Source organism: Rhinolophus hipposideros, assembly GCF_964194185.1.
Source record: "Rhinolophus hipposideros genome assembly, chromosome: 12".
NCBI lineage: Eukaryota > Metazoa > Chordata > Mammalia > Chiroptera > Rhinolophidae > Rhinolophus > Rhinolophus hipposideros.
Window position 1 is genome coordinate 24098401 of NC_138058.1, and position 25457 is coordinate 24123857.

At 37.5% G+C, this 25457-nt stretch overlaps 1 protein-coding gene across 2 annotated transcripts; it reads left to right on the forward strand.

The window, feature by feature from the left end:
• Positions 1–5086: 5086 nt before the first annotated feature.
• On the forward strand, positions 5087–23788 carry MOB1A (MOB kinase activator 1A). 2 transcript variants are annotated; one of them, XM_081069631.1, is made up of 6 exons: positions 5087–5327; positions 8768–8934; positions 12744–12837; positions 15036–15169; positions 18892–19055; positions 20183–23788. In XM_081069631.1, the coding sequence occupies exons 1-6, from the start codon at positions 5314–5316 to the stop codon at positions 20258–20260; spliced, it is 651 nt and encodes a 216-aa protein (XP_080925757.1). In that variant the 5' UTR covers positions 5087–5313; the 3' UTR covers positions 20261–23788. The 2 variants fall into 2 exon arrangements, with proteins under 2 accessions (XP_080925757.1, XP_080925758.1); XM_081069632.1 differs by having other exon boundaries at positions 5114–5327; positions 8771–8934.
• Positions 23789–25457: the final 1669 nt, after the last annotated feature.

Here is a 25457-nt window from a genome sequence, read left to right on the forward strand (position 1 = left end):
CTGTCTCTCTCGGTCTCTCTCTGTCTTTCTCTGTGTCTCTCTGTCTCTCTCTCTGTCTCTCTGTCTCTCTCTCATATCTTTATTGATATCCTGATCAAATATTGACTGATCACAAATGCCTGCGGCTCCCTGCCTCCTCCCCAAATTTAGCTGTCCTGAAAAATTTTCCTAATACATAGCTGGTTTTTCATATCCTCAGTGACTCTACAACTTGAAAAACAATACCATTAAAAGGAGGGGAGGAAACTTTCATAAATTCCTTTCTCCCTATGCAGTCTGAAAATATTTTGTATGATAATTATATTACTTAAATAATATAAATGATTATAAAAGTATAATCAATAAATGTCCTTATGTTTGTAGCTTTCATACAACTATCAAATCACACAGTTATAAATGAAACCCCAATAAAACTACAAAAGTTCAAATCAAAATAATAACATTACTTAATGTGACAGATGATTTTTCAGATGACATAAAATCACCTGCAACATGAATATGGGAATATGGCAGCGACAGATACAGGGTAAGTTCTTTTGTGCTGGGTATCCTGCGTCACCATTTGCTGAGCTGTGATTTGATTCTCCCCCAGTTTTCCTTTTCTTGCTTTCGTCATTTCACCAAGGTGTCATGTGGCTGTCACTTGGTGCTACTACATCATTTTCATACTGTATGCTTCTGATAATGTTTCATCAGATCATAACAATTTGGTACTTTGGTACCAACAAGAGCAAGCACAAATGGACCCGTGGTGCTGAAATTGTGTTTAGAATGGGAAAGTACTCTCTGGGCAAACAGATGAAACTACTTCTCAAGCTACACAAAACTTCTGAAATTCAGGGATTGCATCAGTTAAAGAATTGGTCTAAAATAATATTTAGGCAAAAATCCAATCGCATTCATTTAGCAAATATTTGCTGAGTATCTACTCTGATATAAGGCCCACAAGAGGCACATGTAAAATACAAGTAAATAGGGATTTACTTTCTGAAAGTTGGTCATCTAATAGAGGTGATAAGACATGTCAAAATTTCTTCCTATTAAATAGCAAATATTGATTTAGTGTATATATGTTCCAAGAACTGTCTAAGTGAATTCTATACCTTAAATCATTTAATCCTCACAACCCTATGAAATTCCCCCCATTTTACAGATGAGAAAACTGAGGCAAAATGTTATAAAAATAATCAAGGTTATATGGTTACTAAGTAGCAGTGGCAGGGTTCAAATCCAGACCATCACCTTCAAAATATAAGCTTTTTATCACTATTCTATCTTGATTCTCTTAAAATAAAATAAAAAGTAAAAAATAATATAACTATTTGTTTACTAGAGAAAAAATGGAATTTTCAGAAAAGCAAGAGAACATAAATCCTCCAATTCCGACTCTCTAACACAACAGCTATTTAATATGAAAATACTACTTTCTAAAAACTTGAATTGTGATTATATTGGGGGAGCCAAAAAAATGTATACAAGTGGACACTTTGGTCAACGTTGCCCAAGCAGTAGTTCACCATAATCAGAAGTGTCTGGACGCTGATGGTAACCGCTTTGAGCACCTCTTGTAATTGCAGAAGTCAAACGTGGCTTGTATTCACCTTTTGTTATCAGTATATATTGAGTATTACAATTTTAATAGTTTTTTTTCCTTTCTTAAAATGTGTATACGTTTTTTTGGTACCCTTTGTATATTGTAAGAAGGATATAAAGGTCTATAGAGGAAGAAAAGAGGACTTCTGGCTGGATCTTAAAGGACAGGGTGTGATGAGGATGTTGAGTCATTCCAGCCAGAAAGAATTTCAAGAACAGGAGCAAAGATTCAGGGAGGTCCAGGGTTTATTACAGAAATAGAAAAGAGTTGTTTGGCTGGAGCACAGTCTTGAGCAATGAAGCTAGAAAACCAGAAAACTAAAGGCCAAGTCAGAAAGAGCACTGAGTCACTTCGCCTTTCATCTTATCAGCACTGGTAATACTGCACTGATTACCACCTCTCTCTCTCTCTCTCTCTCTCTCTCTCTCTCTCTCTCTCTCTCTCAAGATTTTATTGGGGAAGGGCAACAGTGTGTTTTTTCCAGGACTTTGTTGGGCAACAGTGTGTTTTTCCCAAGACCCATCAGCTCCAAGTCAAGTTGTCCTTCAATCTAGTTGTGGAGGGCACAGCTCAGCTCCAAGTCCAGTCGCCATCTTCAATCTAGTTGGGGGGGGGCAGCCCACCATCCCATGCTGAAGTTGAACCAGTAACCCCGTTGCTCAGAGCTCGCGCTCTAACCAACTGAGCCATCCGGCCACCCCTGATTACCACTTATTTCTGTATCAATTTCCTCTATTAGACTGGGATTTCCAGTCTACATGTCCATTCATTCAATGAGCAGTTTCTGTATACCAGGCACTGTGCTGAGCATCAGATTGAATGAACAATCTATATCTCTGTCACTAAAGGAATTCACAATTTAGTGGGGAGAAAATGTAAGATAGTTCTGATGGAAATATGAACAGTGTGGGTTTTTGTCACTTGCTACCAAAAACACCTAGCTAAAGTAGACTATTACCAACAAATCTGGCCATGGTCTCCCCTTCTCTATGCCCCCACTCCCACCATATAGAAGCCAGATCATAGGGAGAAAACAAAAGAGGTTCTTAAAAAAATAAAATCACTGTTATCAAACGAGGACTCTGTTAGGATTGACCAGATAAAACTAAGTGGTGGGGGCCGGCCCAGTGGCTCAGATGGTTAGGGTTCCATGCTCCTAACTCCGAAGGCTGCCGGTTCGATTCCCACATGGGCCAGTGGGCTCTCAACCACAAGGTTGCCAGTTCAATTCCTCGAGTCCCACAAGGGATGGTGGGCAGCGCCCCCTGCAACTAAGATTGAACACGGCACCTTGAGCTGAGCTGCCACTGAGCTCCCAGATGGCTCAGTTGGTTGGAGCGCATCCTCTCAAGCACAGGTTGCCTGTTCGATTCCTAGAGTCCCACAAGTGATGGTGGGCTAAGCCCCCTGCAACTAGAAACGGCAACTAGTAACGGCAACTGGACCTGGAGCTGAGCTGCGCCCTCCACAACTAAGACTGAAAGGACAACAGCTTGACTTGTAAAAAGTACTGGAAGTACACACTGTTCCCCAATAAAGTCCTGTTCCCTTTCCCCAATAAAATCTTTAAACAACAACAACAAAAAAAACTAAGTGGCAAGTAAGACAATGACTGAAAAATGCCCATTGGATTTAGACTAAGCCAGTGGAGATCTTGGTGAGAAAAGTTTTTGTGGTAGGGTGGGCAGGGTGCAGAATCTGGACTGATGGGTGCTAAGGAATAAAGGGATGGATGGTGATGTCATGGAGACACTGAGGAAAGACTATTATTGTACCAGAACCCCTTTCTAAGTTGTTGGATGGTTCTTTGGGGGGGGGGGCCTGAGGTAACTTTAAAGTGAGATAAAAATAAATTTGTTTCAAATGGCCAATAAGCACATGAAAACATTCTCAAAATCAACCAACAGGGAAATGCAAATCGAAATTACAATGAGATGCCACTTCACACTCACTAGAATGTCTGTAATAAAAAAGATAGACAATAGCAAATGTTATTGAGGTTGTAGAAACATTAGAACCCTCAGGTATTTGCCAGTGGGAATATAAAATGGTACAGCTGATTTGGAAAATAGTATGACAGTTCCTCAAAAAGTTAAACATATAGTTACCGTATGACTGTGGGGGAAGAAAAAATAATTTTCCTCCTACCTTTCTAAGTTCCTTTGGCAGGACTAATAATCAAATTAACATGAGACAGAGTAACAGGAGAAAATGACCAACTTTATTACGTATGTATATATATGAGGGTTCCCTAAGAATATAGGACCAGAGTACAGATGGGCAGTTAAGGCTTATATACCATCTTGAGCTAAGGAGAAGAGAAGATTATAGTTGGGACTTCAAAGGACAAGAAGACAATTCACATGGAGATGAAAAAGCAAATGTTTGGTACATAAATGTTTCCCGGGTCATTTTAAACAATGGAACACAAAGAAAACTTGGATCAAAAGGCCTTGCTAGGTTCCTTCCTGTCACACTTGGTTCATATTAAATTATCGTTACGTAGGATAATAGTTCCCTTTCGGAGCAAGGTTCTCTATCTAAATTCTTTTAGGCAGTTGGGGGAAGATTAAAGTTCTCTCAGAGTCTTTTATTTCTTGAAAATAACCAGCTTAAAATAGTATCCTAAACGGCATGTTTTGGGGTGGTAACGTCTACTTCTCATGACCAACCGGTACAGAAACGTTCATAGCAGCATTATTCATAACAGCTAAAAAGTGGAAACAACAGAATGTCCATCGACAGATGACTGGATAAAATAAGGTATAATATATTTATACCATGGAATATTACTCATCCCTAAAGAGGCATGAAGTACCGATACATGCTACAATACAACATGGATAAATCTTGAACACATCAAGTTAGGTGAAAGAAGCCAGTCACAAAAGACCATATATTGTATAGTTCCGTTTACATGATGTGTCCAGCGTAGGGAAATGCACATAAAAAGGTAGACCAGTTATTGCCAGGGGTTGGGAGCAGGGAGGAATGGCGCATGACTGCTAATGGGTACTGGTTTCTTTTGGGGGTGATGAAAATATTCTAGAATTAAAGAGTGGTGATGGTTGCACAACTCCGTGAACACACTAAAGAAACACAACACTGGAGCATTTTTTTTTAAAAGTGTGGCTTCTATGCTATATGAAATATATGTCAATTTAAAATTACATCTTTACAATTGCAGCATTCATAGATGCTCCATGCTATCCAGGGAATGTAACCCGAAAGCAGCACATACAAGGCCAGCCACTCCCCCTCACAACCCGCACCCCACATACCCCCCTACACCCCCACACCCCCACATGTACCCCCACCCCGTCCAGGGCCGCAACACGACCACCCCCGTGGGAGAAGTAAGGCCCTGATTGACGGCTGTGACTGGGAGAGGTGATGACTGGGTGAGCTATAGAAGAGGGCGGGGCGAAAAGGGGCGCGTCCAGTCGCTGTCGGCGAGGGGCGGGGCAGAGCGAAGCCTTCTCTCGCGAGATTATGCTGGTTCCGCATTTGAGCTCTGTTAGGTGGGGGAGGCCGGCGAGGTGGGCGCAGCATCTTGTACCGGCTTATACCGGCTCGACCCCGGCTCGGAGCAGCAGAGCCCGGTGCTTCTGCTGTCGGCGGGCTGAGGACTGTGGGCTCCGTCCCGGTTTCCGCGCCGGCTCCGAATCCTGACCGCGGCGGGGGCCAGCGGCCCCTCCCGTGCCCTCCGAGGATAGAAGATGAGCTTCCTCTTGTGAGTGCGGCGCGGCTGAGGGGTCTAGACCTGAGGGCCGAGGGCGGGGCAGGGGGCGAGCGGGGTCTGGGGCGAGGGCCGGGCCCGGCGTGGCCCGCGCTTGCTTTGCCCCGGCTCGGGGCCACCGGGCAGGCCAGGACGTGGGCCGAGGCTGACGGTCGAGGCAAAGGAAGCGGAGCGAGAAGGCTGGGGAGCAGCAAGGCCCCAAGGCCGGTAGCGCCTCCAAACTTTTCCGCCCGGACGCCCCTGAGGTCGGAGGGACGGTCTGGGGGCGGAGCCCCAGGCCCCGGCGCGGGCTCCCAGTTCTCTGGTCCGGTGTCTTTTCTGTAGCGATTCTTTGCTGACTTAGCTTTTTACTCCACCGTGTGTCCGGCTTTATTAACGTCAGTATTAAAGGAACCCAGCGGAGAAATGCCGCCCCAGGAAAACGGGGAGCGCTGCAGTTTGAGAAGCGTTGCTCTAGCACCTGGTTAGTCTCAAGCGGCTCCCTCTACGTAGTCTATGTGTTGTAGGGTTGGATAAATATCCATTTTTAAAAAGTTACGGACATCACCCACAGACTTGACATTTTTATGACATTAAGTTGCATAGTGTTTCATAAGTAGGGGTTATCTACCTAGTTCCTTATTGTGAGAAATTTGGATTCTTTCGCTGTTACAAAATAGCACTGCTGGAAATATCTTTGTCCAAATCGTTTTTTCCCTCCTTTTGATTATTTTTTAAGGGTAGAGGCTCCGAAAGAATGTCAGAAAGTCTGTATGATTTACATTTTAATTACAAATTTCTGTGTTACTACAGCAGTCTCCCCAGTCCCCCAAGTCTTAGGAGATGGTGTGTAGTTAGCGGTTTGTTTGTGGACGCACAGTTGCTTGGTTGCGCACTGGACCAAATGTAAGGCTGTTTTATTTCTTTTAAACCTTGTGTTGTTGATGGACAGTTGAGTTTCCACTTTTGGCTTTTACGAATTACGCGGCCGTGAACTTTTGTGTACTACAGATTTTTGTATTGCATGTATGTGTTCGTTTCTGTTAGCCATATACCTAGAAGTGGAATTGATGAGTTACGTGGCAGCTATGTTTAACCTTTTGAGAAACTGCCAAACTTTTTCAAATCACTGCATCCCACCAGCACTGTTTTGAGTTTCATTTTCCCAGCGCCCTTGCTAGCTTTTGTTAGTCTTTTGGATTATAATCATCCTAGATGGTTGTGAAATGGTATCTTATTGTGATTTTAATTTGCGTTTCCCTAATGATTGAGAAGGTTGAACAGCTTTGGGTGCTTATTGGCCATCTGTAAATTTTTTTTGGACTAATGTCTTCAAATCTTGTGACCATTTTTATTTTTAATTATAGTTGACAACCTTGGATCATTTTTAAATTGGGTTGTCTGTCTTTTTGGTTTTGGGTTGTAAGAATTCTTTATCCTGGGTACAAGACCCTTATAACATCTATGATTTGCAAATATATTTTCCTATTTTGTGGATCGTTTTCACTGTCTTGACAGTGCCATTTGAAGTACAAAATTCTTAATTTAGATGAAGATCACATTGAATCATGAGCCATCATTCTGTTAGTTTTCCATATGTAGCTTTCTGTCATTCACAGCTTTCTATTTGTGAAGGACCATTCCTTCTAATTTAGTACTTCCCTGTTAAATGTAGGTATTTAGCATCTTAAGAATTTTCCATATTTAATATTTACTGTTTTTGTAATTCCTTTTTACTTCGTAATCAGCCTTATTTAAAATTCAAATTACCCGGGTAAAGTGAAAGCCCACAGTTTTTGTTCCCTTACTCCTTCTTAGAAGTAATCACCGTATCCATTCTTTTTTTTAAAACAAAAAATTTTTTTAATTTTTATTGGGGAATATTGGGGAACCGTGTGTTTCTCCAGGGCCCATCAGCTCCCAGTCAAGTCGTCCTTCGGTTTAGTTGTGGAGGGCGCAGCTCAGCTCCAAGTCCAGTCACTGTTTTCCATCTTAGTTGCAGGGGGCTGCCCACCATCCCATGTGGGAATTGAACCGGCAGCCTTGTAGTGAAGAGCTCAGGCTCTAACCAACTGAGCCATCTGGCCGCCCCTACGTGTATCCATTCTGACACTTGCAATGCATTTACAAAATGGGTTCTTGCTATACATTTGGATTTGTGTTTAACCATATCTTGAGATCTTTCCACTACATGTAGTGGATACATGTAGTTCTATCTTGTTCTTGTATCTTGTTTTTAACTACTATGTAGTATTCTATGATACGATGTATCCATTTTATTTACTCTATGATATGGATGTATCCAGTTTTATTCATGCTTCTAATAAACCTTATGATTGTTTCCAGGTTTTTTACCATTAAAAGCAATCTTGAAAAACGCGTCCTTGTCTATATCTTAAGAGAGATACCTAGAAGTGGGAGGGACAGATTGAGGAGCATTTCAGTGTTAACATATACTGCCATATTGCCCTCCCCCAAACACCTAACACTTTCACCAATAGTGTATTAAAGTACTAATTTCTCTATAACACATTTAATGTAATTAGGTGGTTTTAATTTTTGACACTCAGATTAAGGAAAAATAAATCTTACTTTAATTAAACAGGCTTTCAGATGTTCGTTGCTCAATGTTGTTTTTCCTTCTGAATTGCTTGTTCATCTCCTTAGCCCGTTTTTCTAAAGGGTTCCTTACCTTTTTCTTAACAGATAATATATTTATTATTCAGCCCATTATTATGCAGTTTATTCTTTATAATATGTGTTGCTAGTATTTTTTTTACTTGTCTTTTTGCTCTGTTACTGAAATTTTAATTGTTATGATTTGAAATCCATTTTTTTTTTTTTTAAGGTTTCTGGGTTTTGTGTCATGTTAGGAAGACCTTCCTTATGGACAGTGTGAGATAGGAATACAAACTTGTTTTTTTTTGCTCAGTAACCAGTAGTCTCATTTTTCCTGCTGAAAACTTCAAAATGTGTTACTTTCGCTGTGGTTTGCTTTGTGGCATCCCGAATATTTTAATATAGAAATTGGAGTTTTGAGCTATGTGAACCGTAAGGCTACCTCCCTCCCAGCACCATTTTTTGCAGGTGGAAATTGAGGCGAAAAGGAAGTTTAAGTTTCTCCAACAGTCAGAGGTAGTGGCAGATCAAGGACTAGAATCCAGGTTTTTTCTTCTTTTGGTTAAAGTGCCCTTTCTATTACACCAGACTGTTGCATGAAACATAGTTAAATTGCCTTCTTTGTGAAATTGTGCTGCTAATCCTGTTTCTTTGTGAGGAAAGAAATTTAAAGCATTCTTTCATTGTGATCCCGCCACCACCACTCGTGACACTAATTCTGTCACTTTCCAGGCAGTATTTTTTATTTCATTTTGCAGAGCAGTTTAATGCCTAAAATTATGCCATTCTGCTTCTAGTCCTAAAAATTGATATACTTTTTTCTTTTAACCTAATAGCAGCAGCCGCTCTTCTAAAACATTCAAACCAAAGAAGAATATCCCTGAAGGGTCTCATCAGTATGAACTCTTAAAACATGCAGAGGCAACTCTAGGAAGTGGGAATCTGAGGCAAGCTGTGATGTTGCCAGAGGGAGAGGATCTCAATGAGTGGATTGCCGTTAACAGTAAGTTTGTCATAACATTCAACTTTGCTGGTTTATAGGAGGATTTTCCTAAAATCTTTTTTTTTAATGAATTTTATTTTACAGGTATAATGGTTGTAATCCAGTAGATTATCTATAAAGGAACATGTACAAGTACATCTAAAACTGTAGTTGTCTTCAGAGTACTTGGTTGGTTGTAGCTTTTGTAGCTGAGTAGAGAGACCTGAGGAGAAATGAGGAGTGCTTTGGGGTATTTTCTAGGGAGAATGGAGCTGAGTAGGGTCAAATAAAAGATTGATAAATGCAAAGGTTCTACCTGTGGTGAACCATGACTTTGTAGGGAATCCATGTGTATAGTTGTGTTCCCACTCCCAGCAGCTCTCATCTGCCTGTGTACACAGAAAAGTCAATTGCAGTTGGCATCACCAGTCACTTGATTGTTGTGAGTTAGGAATACTCATAGGAAATTGAGAGATTGGGAGAAAAAGTAAGGACCCATGAGCTGAAAGTCACTCGAGTTCAAGAAGACGAAGACAAAGGCATGACATGGAAGGATATACTGAGGCTAGAGATTTGAATTATATCATTTCTGAGATGAGATCAGTTCTGGATGATAAGGTTTAAATCTATTAAGAATTTCAGATGTTCCAGAATATTTAAACTTTTTAATGGAAATTTTCAAACATACAGAAGTAGAGAAACTTGTACAGTGAATTCCCGGGTATCCATTATCCAGCTCCAGTAATTATCAGTTCATGGGCAATTCATGATTCTTCTATGTATCTCACCCTAATTCTTTAGAAGTGAATCCCAGACATATTATTTTATCTATAAACATTTCAGCATCTCTAAAAGATAGCTCCCCTTTTAAAGATAATTACAATACCGTCATTCCTTTGTTATCAAATATCCAACCAGTGTTCACATTTCCCCTGATTGTCTTATAAATTTTTTTTTTAATGTATGGTTTGTTTAAATCAGGATCCAGGAAGCCTGTACATGTTTCTTAAATCTCTAATTCCTAGGTTTCCCCTCATTATAGTCTTTTTTTTTTTCCTCGCTGTTTTGTTGTTCTTGAAGAAATCAGTTCATTTGTTCTCCACAGTGTGTATTTTGTTGATTGTATCCCCAAGGCATCCATTATGATGTTCTTTTCCTCCTTTTATTTCCTGTAAATGTTAGATGTGGAGCAGCACTGTCCAGTAGAACTCTCTGATGATGCAAATGTTCCATATCTGCATTGGCCATTTAGCACTTGAAATGTGGCTAATGTGACTGCAGAACTGAATTTTAAATTTAATTTCATTTTAGTGGTAAGTAGCCATGTGGCCAATGGCTACCATGCTAGCACAGATTTAGAACTTGGATCAGTCAGATTTGATTTTGTTTGTAACACTACTTCATAGGTGGTGGTATATACCTCCAATAGTGTAGATACTCCCATAGTGTCTAGTTGTCTTTTTATGTGGTATTAATCAGCTGTTGATAATTGTTGCCTTCATCAGCGCTGTCTGATAGAAATATAATGTATAAGCTACAAATGTAATTTAAAATTTTCTAGTAGACACAATGAAAAAAATTTTGTTTTTCTCAGCTCACTAAAAAGCCATTGTGCATATTACTAAGATAAAAAAAAGGTGTAGAACTATGTAAGATGTTATTTTTTGTGTTAGACAGGATAAGGAAACTTAGGGGGCAGGAGCCAAAGGGAGGATTTGGAATGGTTGGAATTCAGATTTTTTCACTGAACATTTCTATATATTTTGATATGTGAAGTACATGTATTCAAAAAAGACCCTTTTTTCAAACCTTACTCAAATGATCATCTTTTATTCTGAAGGCATCTGTTGGCCTTCTTCAGCCTTAGATTTTTCTTTGAGACTTATTGCTCTAGATCAACTGTTTTCAATCCTTTTTGTCTTAGGATCAATTTATTCTTTTAAAATTTATTGAGAACCCTAAAGAGCTTTTAATTACCGTGTTTCCTCCAAAGTAAGACTTAGCTGGACAATCAGCTCTAATGCGTCTTTTGGAGCAAAAATTAATGTAAGACCCAGTCTTATTTTACTATAAGATCGGGTATAACATAACATAACATCATTAATATAATATAATGTAATGTAGTGTAATATAATACAACATAATACATAATATAACATAACATAATATATATCGGGTCTTATTTTACTATAATGTAAGACCGGGTATTATATTATTTATATTATATTATATTATATTATATTATATTATATTATATTATATTATATTATATTATATATAATACCGGGTCTTATATTAATTTTTGCTCAAAAAGACACATTAGAGCTGGTTGTCCGGCTAGGTCTTTCGGGAAAAGGCGGTATTTAGGTTATGTCTAGGGATACTTACTGTGTTAGAAATTAAAACTGAGAAATTTTAAATAATCCTGATTTTTTTTTTTTGAAAGAATATTACTTAATTGATTAAAAGAAAAAAGGCACCTTTGAAGGTGTAAGTTTTAGGTGTTTAGAAAATTTAACTCAAATACTACTTACTTTTAAATTCATCTAAAAATTGCAATAACATACCCATTACCTGTTAACAGTTTTTTTTAATGAAAATGAATATTTTCCAAAATAAATCTTAGTGAGAAGTATGGCATTGTTTTTATATGTTTGTAAATCTTAATGTCTGACTTGATCAGAGGCAGATTCTCATGTCTGCTTCTGTATTCAGTCTGTTGTGGTGGAGCCTCTGGACAACTCCACTGTGTCTCCTGAGAGAAGGAGAGTGAAAAGGACAATTAAAATAGTTCCAACCTCACAGATTCCCCCCCCTGAAACGGAATCCCTGGACCACATTTGGAGAAGAGCTGCTTTAGACCAATAAGCTGGCACACCATCTGGGCACACTCTTTGTTTTGAATGAATATTGAGTGCTTAGTATTACTTTCTTAGAAACATGACTAAGAGAAAGGTTTACTAAAGGGAGTTTTGTACAAAATTCCTTTTGACAAGTAGAACTTTTTAGTCTTATTTTAAGAAACTTGGAGAAGCCTTAGTGGATTTTTAGGTACTCCTTTTTAGACAGGGAACTAAAACATTTTAAAAAACTTGTGTGGTTTTAAGGCTTATGTTGTTCTCTTTGCACAAGAGTGTATGTCTCACTGATCACCTTCCTCTTCCATTTTCTTCCAGATCTAGCTGAAGCTCCTTTAGGAAGTACTCCCTGACACCCTCAACTCGTCAATATGTTGCCTTTTCTCTGAACTGTCACACTTATTGTTGGCCTTTGGATACTATCTTCTCATATGTTGTGTTATTCATCTCTTATAATTGTGTCCCTTCTGTTAGCTGGAGACTCCAGGGCAATGAACATCATCCCGTGGCTTTTTTATATCCTTAGTATTCATTAGGCCTCAGGTTTTTTATGGTAAATTAGATTTTTTAAATGCCTATTAATAGCTGCTGTACTGCCTCCCTCACAATATATTCTGTAACACTCTTGTAACAGAGATGGTATTGTTTGGCCCAGATTGATAAGAAGCTATGGATTTTTTTTCATTCCCTTGGATGGAATCATTCTTTAACGATGTAGTAGTCACCATTAAGTTAGAAGTGTCTGATTTTTATTTTTCTGCTGTTATATACTGGTTAAAAGCTTAGTATATTTGAAAGTTAACTTCACTTGGGTATGAGAACTTACAAAGAGAAGAGAATTTACAGTATCTCTCTCTGGATTGTTGACTCTCCCAAGGATTTGCATTATCTATTTATCCTTCAACTGAGAGGTCTGGTGTTTTGTTGTGCTTACACAGACATTTTAATACAATTCTGCTTTTATCTTTCCAGCTGTGGATTTCTTCAACCAGATCAACATGTTATACGGAACTATTACAGAATTCTGCACTGAAGCAAGCTGTCCAGTCATGTCTGCAGGTCCAAGGTACTTGTGACTGCCTAGTATATAGGTGTTGGAATTACTGAATAAAGCTGATCACTGATAGAAATTAAAGACTTTGTTTTTCTTACCTTATTGCTTGTGTAAAAACCGTCAAATTTTATGAGGTCTTGAATACTTACCTATGAGCTTTTAGTTATTATTAAATACTTTGGCATTTGGTACTTAGGGTTTGATTTTTGTAATTGCATTATATTAAGTGTGAAAGTTCAATTGTAGAAGTAAAAGGAAAAAAATTTAGTTAGGTTTACCTTGCATTACAAAAGTTTTTGTTTTTCAATTTTATTACCGTATGGTTCTGTTTCTGGTTTTTATTTTTATTTATTTTATTTTTTTAAAAAGATTTTATTGGGGAAGGGGAGCAGGGCTTTATTGGGGAACACTGTGTACTTCCAGGACTTTTTTCCAAGTCAAGTTATTATCCTTTCAGTCTTAGTTGTGGAGGGCGCAGCTCAGCTCCAGGTCCAGTTGCCCTTGCTAGTTGCAGGGGGCACAGCCCACCATCCCTTGCGGGAGTCGAACCGGCAACCTTATGGTTGAGGTGACACGCTCCAGAGCCATCCGGGAGCTCAAGGTGCCTTGTTCAATCATAGTTGTAGGAGGTGGAGCCCACCATCCCTGTGAGACTCCAGGAATTGAACTGGCAACCTTGTTGAGAGCCCACTGGCCCATGTGGGAATTGAACCGGCAGCCTTCAGACTTAGGAGCATGGAGCTCTAACTGCCTCAGCCACCGGGCCAGACCTGGTTTTTATTTTTTTTTTAACTGCTATTTGTGTAATTCTTTTTGCCCCCCCTTCTTTCCCTTCCCCCCCACTTCGGTTTAAGCTGTTTCTCTGTCTAGTGTAGGACACAGCTCCCTGGCCCATGCTGATGTTATGAGCCTTGCAGGGGAGGGGGGGTGGGGGTGAGGCAGTTGATCTACAGTCGTTTGTCAGCCGCTCAGCGGCTCTCGGCAGCTCTCGCAGGCTGCGGTCCACTTACGGCAGCACACAGTAGTCACGGCAGCCTGCGGTAACTTACGCCAACGTCTGGGGGTGCTCACGGCAGCCCAGCTCCAGGTAGAGCTGTTGTTCACAATCTTAACTGTAGAGGGCGCAGCTCACTGGCCCATGTGGGAATCGAACCAGCGACCTCGGCGTTAGGAGCACTGCGCTGTTTCTGGTTTTTAAATCAATTTCTTGAAAGAGTTTTTAGTTGATTCTTTAGTATTTGATTATTTTTTTCTTTTGCTGATTTTGTGTTAATTACTTCCAAATAGTGCTGCTTCAGTTATCTGGCTTAAAGATGCTAGAAAAATTTGTCTATAACAAATTTCAAGAAATATTTGAGAAGGAGGTGGAACTCTTTGTCATTCTTAATGTTGGCAAGGTGTGATGGGATTAATGTTTCAGTGTGTTTCCATCTAATCTTTTTCCTATAGTAGATGACTGATTTTATGTGATAATAAATGGTATCAAGATGTTTACCTCTTGGGAAAAATTGTCTATTCTGAATTTGAAGTTGCTACAGGTATAAAGGGTAAATAGGTCCCTAATGAGTTTGTAGTCCTATTTTTATTATAGTATTTCAGGAGAGATGTTTTTATTTTGTGTTGTTTTAAGTTTTATTTCTCAAACTTTCTTAAAAGAAATTTAAGTAAAATGAGTAGGAAAATTAAAGTTATCTATGGCTTAAATGCTTTACACAGTAAAGTTTGTATAAGTTTTGTTAATCGTTCTAACTCAGCAAAGGTGAGGGGGAGGAAAGATGCATGCCTAACTAAGGATGTGTCTTTAACACTCTTTTCAAGAAACAGGGTTTATAATCTAACTCTTGGTGATAACTTGATGGCCAAGGATCTCAGAATGTGTTGATCCATCAGCTCCTTCCCCGGTCCTCTGCACCTTTTGCCTAACACAGGAATGCAGTTCCTTTATTTTTCCCAGGACTGTGTTAGAAAACATCCATTCTGGCATGCCAGCTGCCACATCATCTTCCTTTCCTCTTCCTTTCCTCCAGTTATAACCATCACATTTCAGAATCATTCTATAGGAAACTCTCAGTAATCTTCAGTATATGTTTAGGTAATTTACTAAAGATACGCATAACTTCTGTTGACAAAATGTGAACCTACTTTGATTATAAGTTGCACATTTGTTGATGTTTTTGATAACTTGATCAGTTACACCTTTCTCTCTTCAGATATGAATATCATTGGGCAGATGGTACTAATATTAAAAAGCCAATCAAATGTTCTGCACCAAAATACATTGACTATTTGATGACTTGGGTTCAGGATCAACTTGATGATGAAACTCTTTTTCCTTCTAAGATTGGTGAGTTAAGGTTGTAGAACTGTTTTTCTTTTTAAATAATAAATGTGTTCTTTTTAAAGCTCTGTTACTTTAAAACAATGTAACGGATTGCCAAATTTCTCTCCAAAAATATTATAAATGTATACTCCCTTCAGACATGTTTGTGTCTGCCTATGTTTCTTCACCAACACTGGTTGTTACCATTTTTTAAATCTTTCGTAATTTGGGTACATACATTTGTTTTAAGGTACATTTTTAAAATATTGATGAGACTGAACATTTTGTGGTTTATTAATCATTGTGTTTTCTGTTTATATCCTTTGTCCATTTCTTTGTATGTTATGGATATTAGCTTTTTGTCATACATGTTGTATGTATTTTTCTCCGGGTTGCCTTTGTCTTGTGTTCATGAGGTATTTTTACTACATATAACTTTTCTTATTTTGTCCTATTAATCTTTTCTTTAATGATGTCTGGAATTTAATCAGTGATTAGAAAGGTGTTCCCTCCTTCAGTATTATAAAACTATTTGTCCATATTTTCATTTTGGTACTTCTTTAGTTTTATTTTCACATTTAAATCCTCTGTCAGGAATTTTTTTTCTCTCAATGTTCCCTTCATTTTTTTTTTCCTATTATAAAAGCTAGTCAGTTTGTCCAGTGCTATTTGTCAAATACATGTGACTTTTCTCCCCTGATTATTACAGCGCTACATATTTTGGAGTCTTTTAATCCCTTTATCTGTTCCTGTAGAAATTCCCCACTGTTTTAATTAATCATGGCCATACATCTTTGAGCATCTTGTAGGGCTAGTCTCTTTTCCTTGCTCTTCTTTTTCAGAATATTCACGGCTATTCTGGGATATTTGTTCTTCCAAAGAACTTAGAATCATTTTGTCAAGGTAAAAAAAAAAACATCTTTGTGAGATTTTGATTATGATTTCATTCAATTTTTAGCTTAACATAGGGTTTCTTGTTCTCTTGACAATACTGTCTATCTAAGAACAAGGTATATTTCTTCATTTATTCATGTCTCTTATTATTCCTCTTGTAAAATTCTGTAGTTTATGCTAATCCTTCAAGTTTCTTAAGTTTATTTCTAGGCATTTAATGTTTTTTTATTGATACCTGGTTTCTAACTGGTTATTGTTTAGTATATAGAAAAGATGTTGATTTTTATATAAATTTTATAATTGACCATCAGACTGATTGTTTCTGTTGATTTTCTTGAGTTTTTTAAGAATACAATTACATCATACTGAGATAATAATAATTTTGCCTCTTCCTTGTGATATGTATACTTCTTGTGTAACTCTTACCTAATTGCACCAGCTGGTATTTTCAGAGCAGTGCTGACTAATGGTGATGACAGCAAACATCCTTTTCTTGCTTCCTTATACCAGGGGTGCCAAAAAATATATACACATGACTTGTATTCATCTTTTGTTATCAGTAAATGTTGAGTATTACAATTTTAATAGTTTTTCCTTTCTTAAAATGTCTCTACATTATTTTGACACCCTGTGTATATGAGTGCTTCTAGTACTTCAGCATTAAGCAGGAATCTTGCTTTTGGTGAGAGGTGTGTGAATTTTTAAGGTCAGGTATGGTTGTAGAATTTTGCCAGATACCTTTCCTGTATCTGTTGTTGATGACTATAAGGTTTTTTCCATTACTTTTTTAATGTTTTCCTGGAGGACTATTTTTTATTTGCTTGGATTAGGATTTTGGCATTGGTATTCATGGATGACATTAGTCCTTGTCATTTTCAGTTTAAGGTTGGCTTACGAAGAGCATATTGTGGGATTCTGTCTTGTCTGTTCGCGCCGCTATAACAAAAATGTCAGAGACTGTATGGCATATATAACAAGGGAAATTTATTTCTCACACTTCTGAAGGCTGAAAGTCCACTATCAGGACGCCAGCATGGTTGGGTTCTGGTGAAGGTCCAGTTCCAGACTGCAGACTGCCGACTTCTCACCTAGTCCTCACATAGAGGAAGGGCAATCTCTCTGGGGCATCTTTCATAAGGGCACTAATTTCATTCACAAGGGCTCTGCCCTAGCGACCAATTCACCTCCCAAAGGCTCTACCTACGAATGTCATCACCCAGGAGGTTAGGACTTCAACATGAGGATTTTGCTGTGGGAGGACACAAACATTCAGACCATAGCAGAGTTCTTTTTTTGCAGTCTAATCAGAGACTCTTTCCGGAGAAAAATTTACATCATGTCGTTACACTTGGTCTGTTTGCTGTTGGTTAGCTTTTCTGTTCTATTAAACCTTTTATTTCCTTTCTCACTGATTCATTATTGTATGTTCACTACGCATGACTGTTTCTGTTCAGTTGAGCTTGGAAAGTGCTTAGATTAAAACAAATTAGATTTCTTTATTCATGCTTTCCTCATGGAGGATAAAGAATATTTTTGACTTTATCTCTTTTCAGCTTCCCATTCTACAACAATTTATCCTACTGTTCTGGAATTCTTTTCTACCTAATTATTATCCACATCTTACTTATGCTGGTTATTTATTCATATTCGGTGAAACTTCATGATTCATTTTTAAAGTAATATATCCAAGTTATTACTGTTCCTTTCATTAGCAAGATGCCGATTTGTAAATTCTGAGAGAAAAGGAGTTTGTTTGAAAGGGCAAGTTGTCAGCCCAGACTTGGTGTGGGGGAACCCCCACAAAAATCAGCTTCTAAGAATAAAATATACTAAAGTTCAAGCTATTGAGGACTGATTGGGAAATAAAACAGAGAAGGAGAAAGGGTTTTTAGCGTTTATCCTCTGAAAGATTAAAGAAAGTTGCAAGAGTAATGTTCTGGAACAGACGTTTAAGGCCAACTAATCTAGGTTAGCAGATGCCTTCTTCTGTGTTTATTTACTGTACTCAGTGTCATTTGTCTTGTCTTTTTCCTATCCCTGCCTTCTAAGAGACTTTGGTCTTGTCAACCAAAATTCTCAGCAATGTAACCAGTCACATCCCCACCTGCACTGTTTGGAGAGATTACCAAACCCGTTCCCAGTACTTTTCTAAGGAGCTGTTTATTTTCTTTGAAAAGTAGGGAGCTGCCTTTCCTTCTTTTTTCAGGAAGTATATGCCCTTCTTAGACTACAAGAAAATGAAAATAGCACTTTTAAAAAATTAAAAAGTTGGGGACTTCTCGTTTAAGAAAGAAAACTAGCTTTTCGGAGTAATTCAGAAGATAAAATACTTTTTATTTGTGAATAGTAAATTATGATGTCTCAGAGTGCTCTTTGTTTTTTTCTTTTTTTTCTTTTTCTTTTTTTTTTTTTTTTTGCTTAGGAGAGTTTCCAGTCCTGGCTGAGCATGTTAAAAAAATTTTTTAGAGTTACAAATAACAAAGAGTAAAAATTTTCTATTTATAGTCAAAATGCTTATTCTTGTTGCAGTTAAGCTTAAGAAGAAACTCTTCGCTATTAAACAACTAAAATTATGTTTATTTTAACTTTGATTCAATAGCAGCTTATATAACTTTTGATACCTGTGCCTGCTATTCTAAGGCAGTTAGAAAAAGTGTGGTATGTGAACATAACCTCATATACTTAGGTTTGGGATTCTGTTTTCCCTTGTCTTTGAAAAAATACATGAAAATATTGGCTTGTATTTGTGAATGTGTGTGTTTCTTTGTTGGAGTTGTTCGTGGCTGTGTCTAAACTTGCTGCTGTTCAATTAGATAAAAGACTAATGGATATATATGTATATTTGATTATAGGTGTCCCATTTCCCAAAAACTTTATGTCTGTGGCAAAGACCATTCTGAAGCGTCTGTTCAGGGTTTATGCCCATATTTATCACCAGCACTTTGATTCCGTGATGCAGCTTCAGGAGGAGGCCCACCTCAACACCTCCTTTAAGCACTTTATTTTCTTTGTTCAGGTAAGTTGAACCTGTTGACTTCTGTGTCCTTTGAATTGGACACATTTGACTTGGTAACTTAAATAAAGAGCAACTTACAGAATCTTATTTATATATGTAGAGCTAAGTATAAGCAGGGTTCTCTTTTCTGCGTTGTTTATCTTACCGCGACGTGTGTAGCAGCATAGAAAGCATCACCCCCACCCCCCCCACCCCCATTTTGGGCTTTCTGCCTCTGGCTGCCCAGATCTCTGGTTAGGATATGAGAAGGAGCACCGAAACCCCAAGAAAGCTTGTCCATATCCTTCAGTTCCATTGCCACTGCTGCATGAAGGGATGCTATGAAAAACACCTGCAGTTGGCTTGTTTCATGAGATGTTTATGCCTAGAAGAGAAACTTTTAGAAGAACCTGTTAGCTGCTATCATGGATTGAGTTTCCAGAAGTCCCACCTCAGGCCAAATCTTATGAAATCAGTAGCTAGAAACTTAATAAAGGGCCACCCTTTCAGAAATGTGGCCCATTGCCTTATGGGCGTTAAGTTGGAATTGGAACTTTTAAAAATCAAAATAATTCACATTGCAAAAGAAATCAAAGAATGGGGACTTCTTTAGCCTCATTTTAGAGATATATAATTATGCAAAATACAAATGTGTCTAGATACTATTTTTTGGTGGAAAAACCAGTAGCTTTGTAGTAAGTATTGTGTATTAGAATTCTATGTATCACACAAAGGAGAATGTATTGTGCTCTTTCCTGTCTTCCTTCTGAGATTGTTGCAGGGCATAGATATATATACCATATAGCTATAAATACAGATATATGAAAGGAAAAGATCCACTGCTCAGAGGTGGCCACTATCAAGGGTTCAGTGTATGGTTTTCAAATAATTTCTATGTAAATGCAAACATACAGTTTTGATTTTAATGTTTTATACAGTGAGCATCATGCTAATATGTACAATTGCTTATTTAGTAAGTTATATTTTAAAAAGGGGAGTTAAAAAGTCACATTTTAAAATGTTTGCAGAGATCATTTCATCATTCTTTCAGATTTTAGAAAACTAGGGTTGAGAGTCCTTTCTCTGAATGGTATTGACAGAGTTTTAATTTGAGATCTATTTTTAAATTTTATTTTTTCTCTTTTTAGGAGTTTAATCTGATTGATAGGCGTGAGTTGGCACCTCTTCAGGAATTAATTGAGAAGCTTGGATCGAAGGACAGATAAATGTTTCTTCTAGAACACAGTTATCCTCTTGCTTCATCTAATGCTATAGAACTATCTCGTTGCTATCTGTTATAAACTAGTGATACAAACTTTAACAGGATAAAAAGACACCAATTGTCTGAGTCTACTGATAAAAATTGTCCCGAAGGATGGTTGGCCTAATATCTTCAGAGTGAGAAATGTAGGACACAGCCAAATCTGAGGCACTGTCTGACCACTCCTGTTGTTGTCACAGAATCACACTCGATTTATGTGATTATTAACCTGTAGTTTATCAGTTTACTTACTATTCTTTTATTGAAGATTTAGTCTTTTTCAGGTTACAGTATAATGGATATTAAGAATTTCCATCAATAATTTATTAATAGGTTTCCACAACAAATTTCCTCATAACATAATCAGATCAGTTTTATTCTGCTTTTATTTTACAAATAGAAGGGATATTTTTAAGTTTCCTTAAGATTTAGAATATGTGGGTCACTTTGGATAAGCTTTTAGTTTGAAGTTGTACACTAGTGTTTTTATAGAAAATACATGTATGTATATTTTTTCAAAATCCACGATTGCAATTTAAATCATCATATGATGTGTGGCAGTAACCAAAGTTATTTCAAAAATTACTTTATTTTTTAGTCTTTATTTGGGATTTTATTCATATATAAACCTAAATGTTGAGGAGTGTGTATCAGAAATAATTTTTTAAGGCATCTAAGATGGTCTTGTAGATTTTTATTTTGAAATACTTCATTCAGAATAATTTTAATATGCAGCTTCGGGCTGTGAAAAAGAAAACTTGCAAAAATTTATGACAAATTTAGATCTCAAAACCACTATCTTCATTCACATTGTCTTTCAGAGGCCTTGAAATTCCAGATAAGAGAATGGAACAAAGTATTCAGATTACTTATTTTGTTTTGAGTTTCCTTTTTTTAGAAAAACCACTCCTATATGTTTTTATTGTGACTTGAGACTTAGTTAAGAGTAGTGTAGAAATGCACAAACTTTATCCCAATAAGGATAAAACTTCAGGAAAACCGTAATAAAAAAAAACCTTGAAAGGTGTACACATTTTATAACACAGCTAAAAGTTTGGTGTGTTACCTATTCGTGTGTGTGTGTGTGTGTGTGTGTGTGTGTTTAAAGGAGACAAAAATGGGAAGAATAAGTAAAAAAAAAAGTGTTGAGCCCCCATTGGGGCTTCATCCTGTTATAATTGTTTTTGTATCAAAACTTGAAATTATTCTGTGTTTATTGGGATTAAAAGAATCTTTCTCATTAGTGAAGAAAAGATCTGATTTTCATTAGGTTTCTGACAGTTTAAAATGTATTGACCACAAGTATACTAAAGACTTGTAATATTGGCGCCACTTTGCCAGCATTCTGTTGCAGAGCTGTGACTTTTGCAATGTACTCACCAACTTCCTTGATGGCTTTGACAAAGGTTAGTTTTGACAGGGTTTTTCTGTATTTTTTATTATTATTCCACTAGAATATAAAGAAAAGAATTGCTTAGAAACTTCATTTTTATAACAATTTCAATAAATTCTTAAACATACAGAATTTTAAAGGAAACAACATTTTATTTGATTTAGGCAGAAACCATACCTCATTGTTTCAGGAATTAAAGAGTGGAATAATCAACTATGAAAAAAGAGAAAAGCCTTCTATGGGAAATTCCACAATCCACAGTTTAAGTTTATTCAAACTTATGTCAGGTGGTTTGTATGTTTATATTGATCATTTACAAACAAGAAAGCAAGTTTCTAAATGCCATGTAGAGTGTTAACTGCCTCTTGACTTTAAACATTGTTGGCTTTAATTAAGTCTGCAAGGAATGAAATTAGATTTAACTAGGGTTATACCCTCATCATCATTTCTGGTATTTCAAATATTCTCAACAAAAGGGTTCTCACTTTTTCCCATTTATTTTCAGTGATAGAAATCCTCCCTCTCTTCATGACTCAGCCCTAAAACAAACCAAAGATGGTCATGTTAGAATAGTAGTAAAGGCCTCTTATTAATAAAATATAAAATTGTTGGTAATTTGAGTCAGAATGTCCTCTTTTTAACAAAAAAAAATTGAAACATTACCAGGTTCCCAAGCTAATCTGGCTTAACCAACAATGCATCTAAACATTAGTGTTAACATTATTTGTTTACATCCAATGATATGGAGTTGAAGACTGAATTGGAGGAAGAGGAAAGGATGACACTTCCCTGACTTGGCTAAAGGGCCAACCTTTGATAAGACTTGGAAGAAATCAGTCTGTCTTTGACTCCTCTCACTTTTGATTTATCTATGTGCCCAGGGTCTGCCTGTTCACAACACTCCCTCCCTTATCCCCTCCCAATCATAAGTCATCTCTCAGTGTCTGATTTGCTGCTCCTCACACAACAGTCATGGGATGGAGAGTATTTTGTAAATTACGCAGTTAATCCTTTGGTGCTTTTATTTCCAGGCCTTTAAAAAAATCTTTTGGACAATGAGATGCAGATTTTTGTTTGAATATTGAAACTTCCTTGTACTCCAGTTTTTATATTGACAGCCAAATGCATCCTTCTCCAGACTGAATAAAGGGATTTTAGAGGGCTGCCAGCTAACAAAGTATTTCCTTTCATTTTAGACTTGTAGAGAACCCTAGCTCATGTAGCTGCCTGCTCAAGAAATGCAAATCTGTATTCATCATAACTCTGATAACAACAAAAGGAAAGTTTTCTTAGTGTGAGACGAGGAGCAATCCTGGTGGTGATTTGAACTTTTTAATCACTATTGTGCTTTTCTCAGAGCAGTGAGGTTACACAAGAAGTGGAGCTTCTGAACTTAACATTATTACCTCATAAGCGTAAAAAAATCGGGCCCAGAGTGTAAGTCCTAGAAGTTTGTGTCCAGGCAGCCCCAGTCATGGCGCTGGTGTTAACCTCTGCCTGGTTATAGGAGGCTCTCCTGTCTGTAGAACTCTGGCCTGAAAAATGCCGGCTGGGACACCAAACTGAGCACCGTCAACAGGAACATTTCCTCCTCATATCTGTTCAGTAAGTGGATTTGATTTTTACTGTTGTCGAATTCTGACAAAGGGAAAATAGTTGTCCCTCAGTCTTCCTGTGTTTTTGTGATATTTCAGACTGTAAAAGGCTTTGAAGATATTCCATGCTATAGCAGTAATTTTGTTGAAACAACTGCATTGAAATTCACTTGGGTTTTCTCATCACATTCTGTTGCAAACACATATTCTGTAAATCCAAATGGATTGCTCGTGTGCTATAGATTTATTATAGCACAACATTCTATGGTCTACATCAAAAAATAGCTTGCATAAGTGTTTTGGTTATCCTCGAAAATATTCTTAAATGTTCTTTACATGAAAATTTATGTTGTATTTTTAAACCTTTAGGGGCTTTATCTATTTTTCTAAGTCAGTTAACTGTACTTTTAAAAAAAGTATTTTGTATCTACTTTTGTAATTTCATCAGAATAAAATATATTGAAAGAAAAATGACTGATTAAAGTGTCTCAGCACACGTATTTGTGAAACTTCAGATTCTTGCAGCTTCTGTGGAAAGTTGTTTTTGCATATGATTTAGTAGCTAAAATATTTTCTTAAATCTTAAAAGAAAGGGAAGTTCTTAAATGAACTAAATATCTTATAATACCAGGGCCCCGCCCCTAAGGAACAAACTGTCGATTACAGTAGCTAAAACACCCCAGACAAAAAATAAGTAGTCTCCCTACCATGCTAACTAACCAAGCTCTTGACCTCTTGTACATTTCCTGGCAGTGAGATTGAGAAAAGGGGAGAGACTGGACTCCTTAATTTTCTGAACTTGAATTGAGTACTCAGCATATGTGAAAGACAACCCCTCACCCAGACAGCCATTTTTCATTATTATGGGAAAAATAGTTATTTTTAGAGGTCCAAATTATAGATACCTACTCGCAATTTTAGTTAGGTCTATTCAAAATACCAGTACTAGAGATGTTTTGACATTTTTTGAGTAAAGTTAAAAACTTAATAAATAATATGGATTAACACTCATTGTGTAAAAGCTATGGGTAAACAATCTGTTTTGGATTTTTTGGACAGTTATATTTCAGTAGGCTTAATTAAAATTGATCACAAAAATGTTAAGTTTATATGGGTGTCTTAAGTGACTAAATTTGAAAGCTGTTTCAAACTTTATACATGAGTAGTAGAATAAACCAAATAATCTTTGGAAGGGCCAGAGTTGGGCTGCAGAAACTATCCAAACTATGGCTTGGGCCCACCCCATTGCGGTAGGGCTAGGTGTGGACCCGACATCCTGCAGTGCTATCGGTGGGCACTAGATGTCAGTCTCGGTCTCAGCTCCTCCCAAAAGCTACCTGTGTCTTGAACAGAATAAAGGATTTTACCTACCACTTCCTTTTATGTGTTTTCCTAATCAAAAACCTGCATGGATGCCTCTGATTGGCAGGTCCTAGGTTACATACCTCTGTCCTGGCTGCAACATAGGCTGGGGAAAACTCTGGATTTTACTTAAGGGTTCAGAGCTCATAGCAAAATTGTTTAAAAGATGCTGGATGGTCCAGAAGATTGGACTGGCTGCCGATATGTGAGCTTCAGTGCGCTGTTTAGCTCAGCTGATATATATATATCTTTTTTTCTTTTTTTGGGGGGGGCTAGTATATTTCCTAAATGAAGGAAGTAGATTATTGATTCGGATTCTGGCCAAGCTCCTTATCTTGTGGTTGACCAGCATTTTGAATATCACTTTTTTAGAGGAACCTACCGGTTTTAGGGGAGTCCTTTAGTATGTTATTTAATCCTTACAGCAACCCGGGGAGTGGGTGGCAATTGAGAAGTATGTTAGGAATTTTTTGGTGTTTTTAACAGTGTCACGAAACCTCAGACTTCAAATAGCTAGGTCATAGTGAGGCAGATCTCTCTGTTGCATTTGTAAAAATTCTGTGTTCAAGAGTGCTAGAAGGCTCTATGAAATTACTGCCATTAATTTTTTAGCAGTAAGGTAAAAAAGGATATGTATCTAGGGATTCTATCTGAGAAGTTTTCTGCAGTTAACTCAGCTGTAAATATAACTGAAAACTGGGAGCGATCATAGACCAATATAGATGAAGATAAGAGAATCTCTGGGCAGACCTGTGGCTCAGTTGGTTAGAGCGTGAGCTCTGGGTAACAGGGCTGCCAGTTGATGCCCACAT

Excerpts from the sequence above, each read along its gene's own strand:
- MOB1A (XM_081069631.1), top strand. Across the intron at positions 12,838-15,035 it reads GTCATGTCTGCAGGTCCAAG|ATATGAATATCATTGGGCAG; the intron begins GTACTTGTGACT and ends TTCTCTCTTCAG. Across the intron at positions 19,056-20,182 it reads ACTTTATTTTCTTTGTTCAG|GAGTTTAATCTGATTGATAG; the intron begins GTAAGTTGAACC and ends TTCTCTTTTTAG.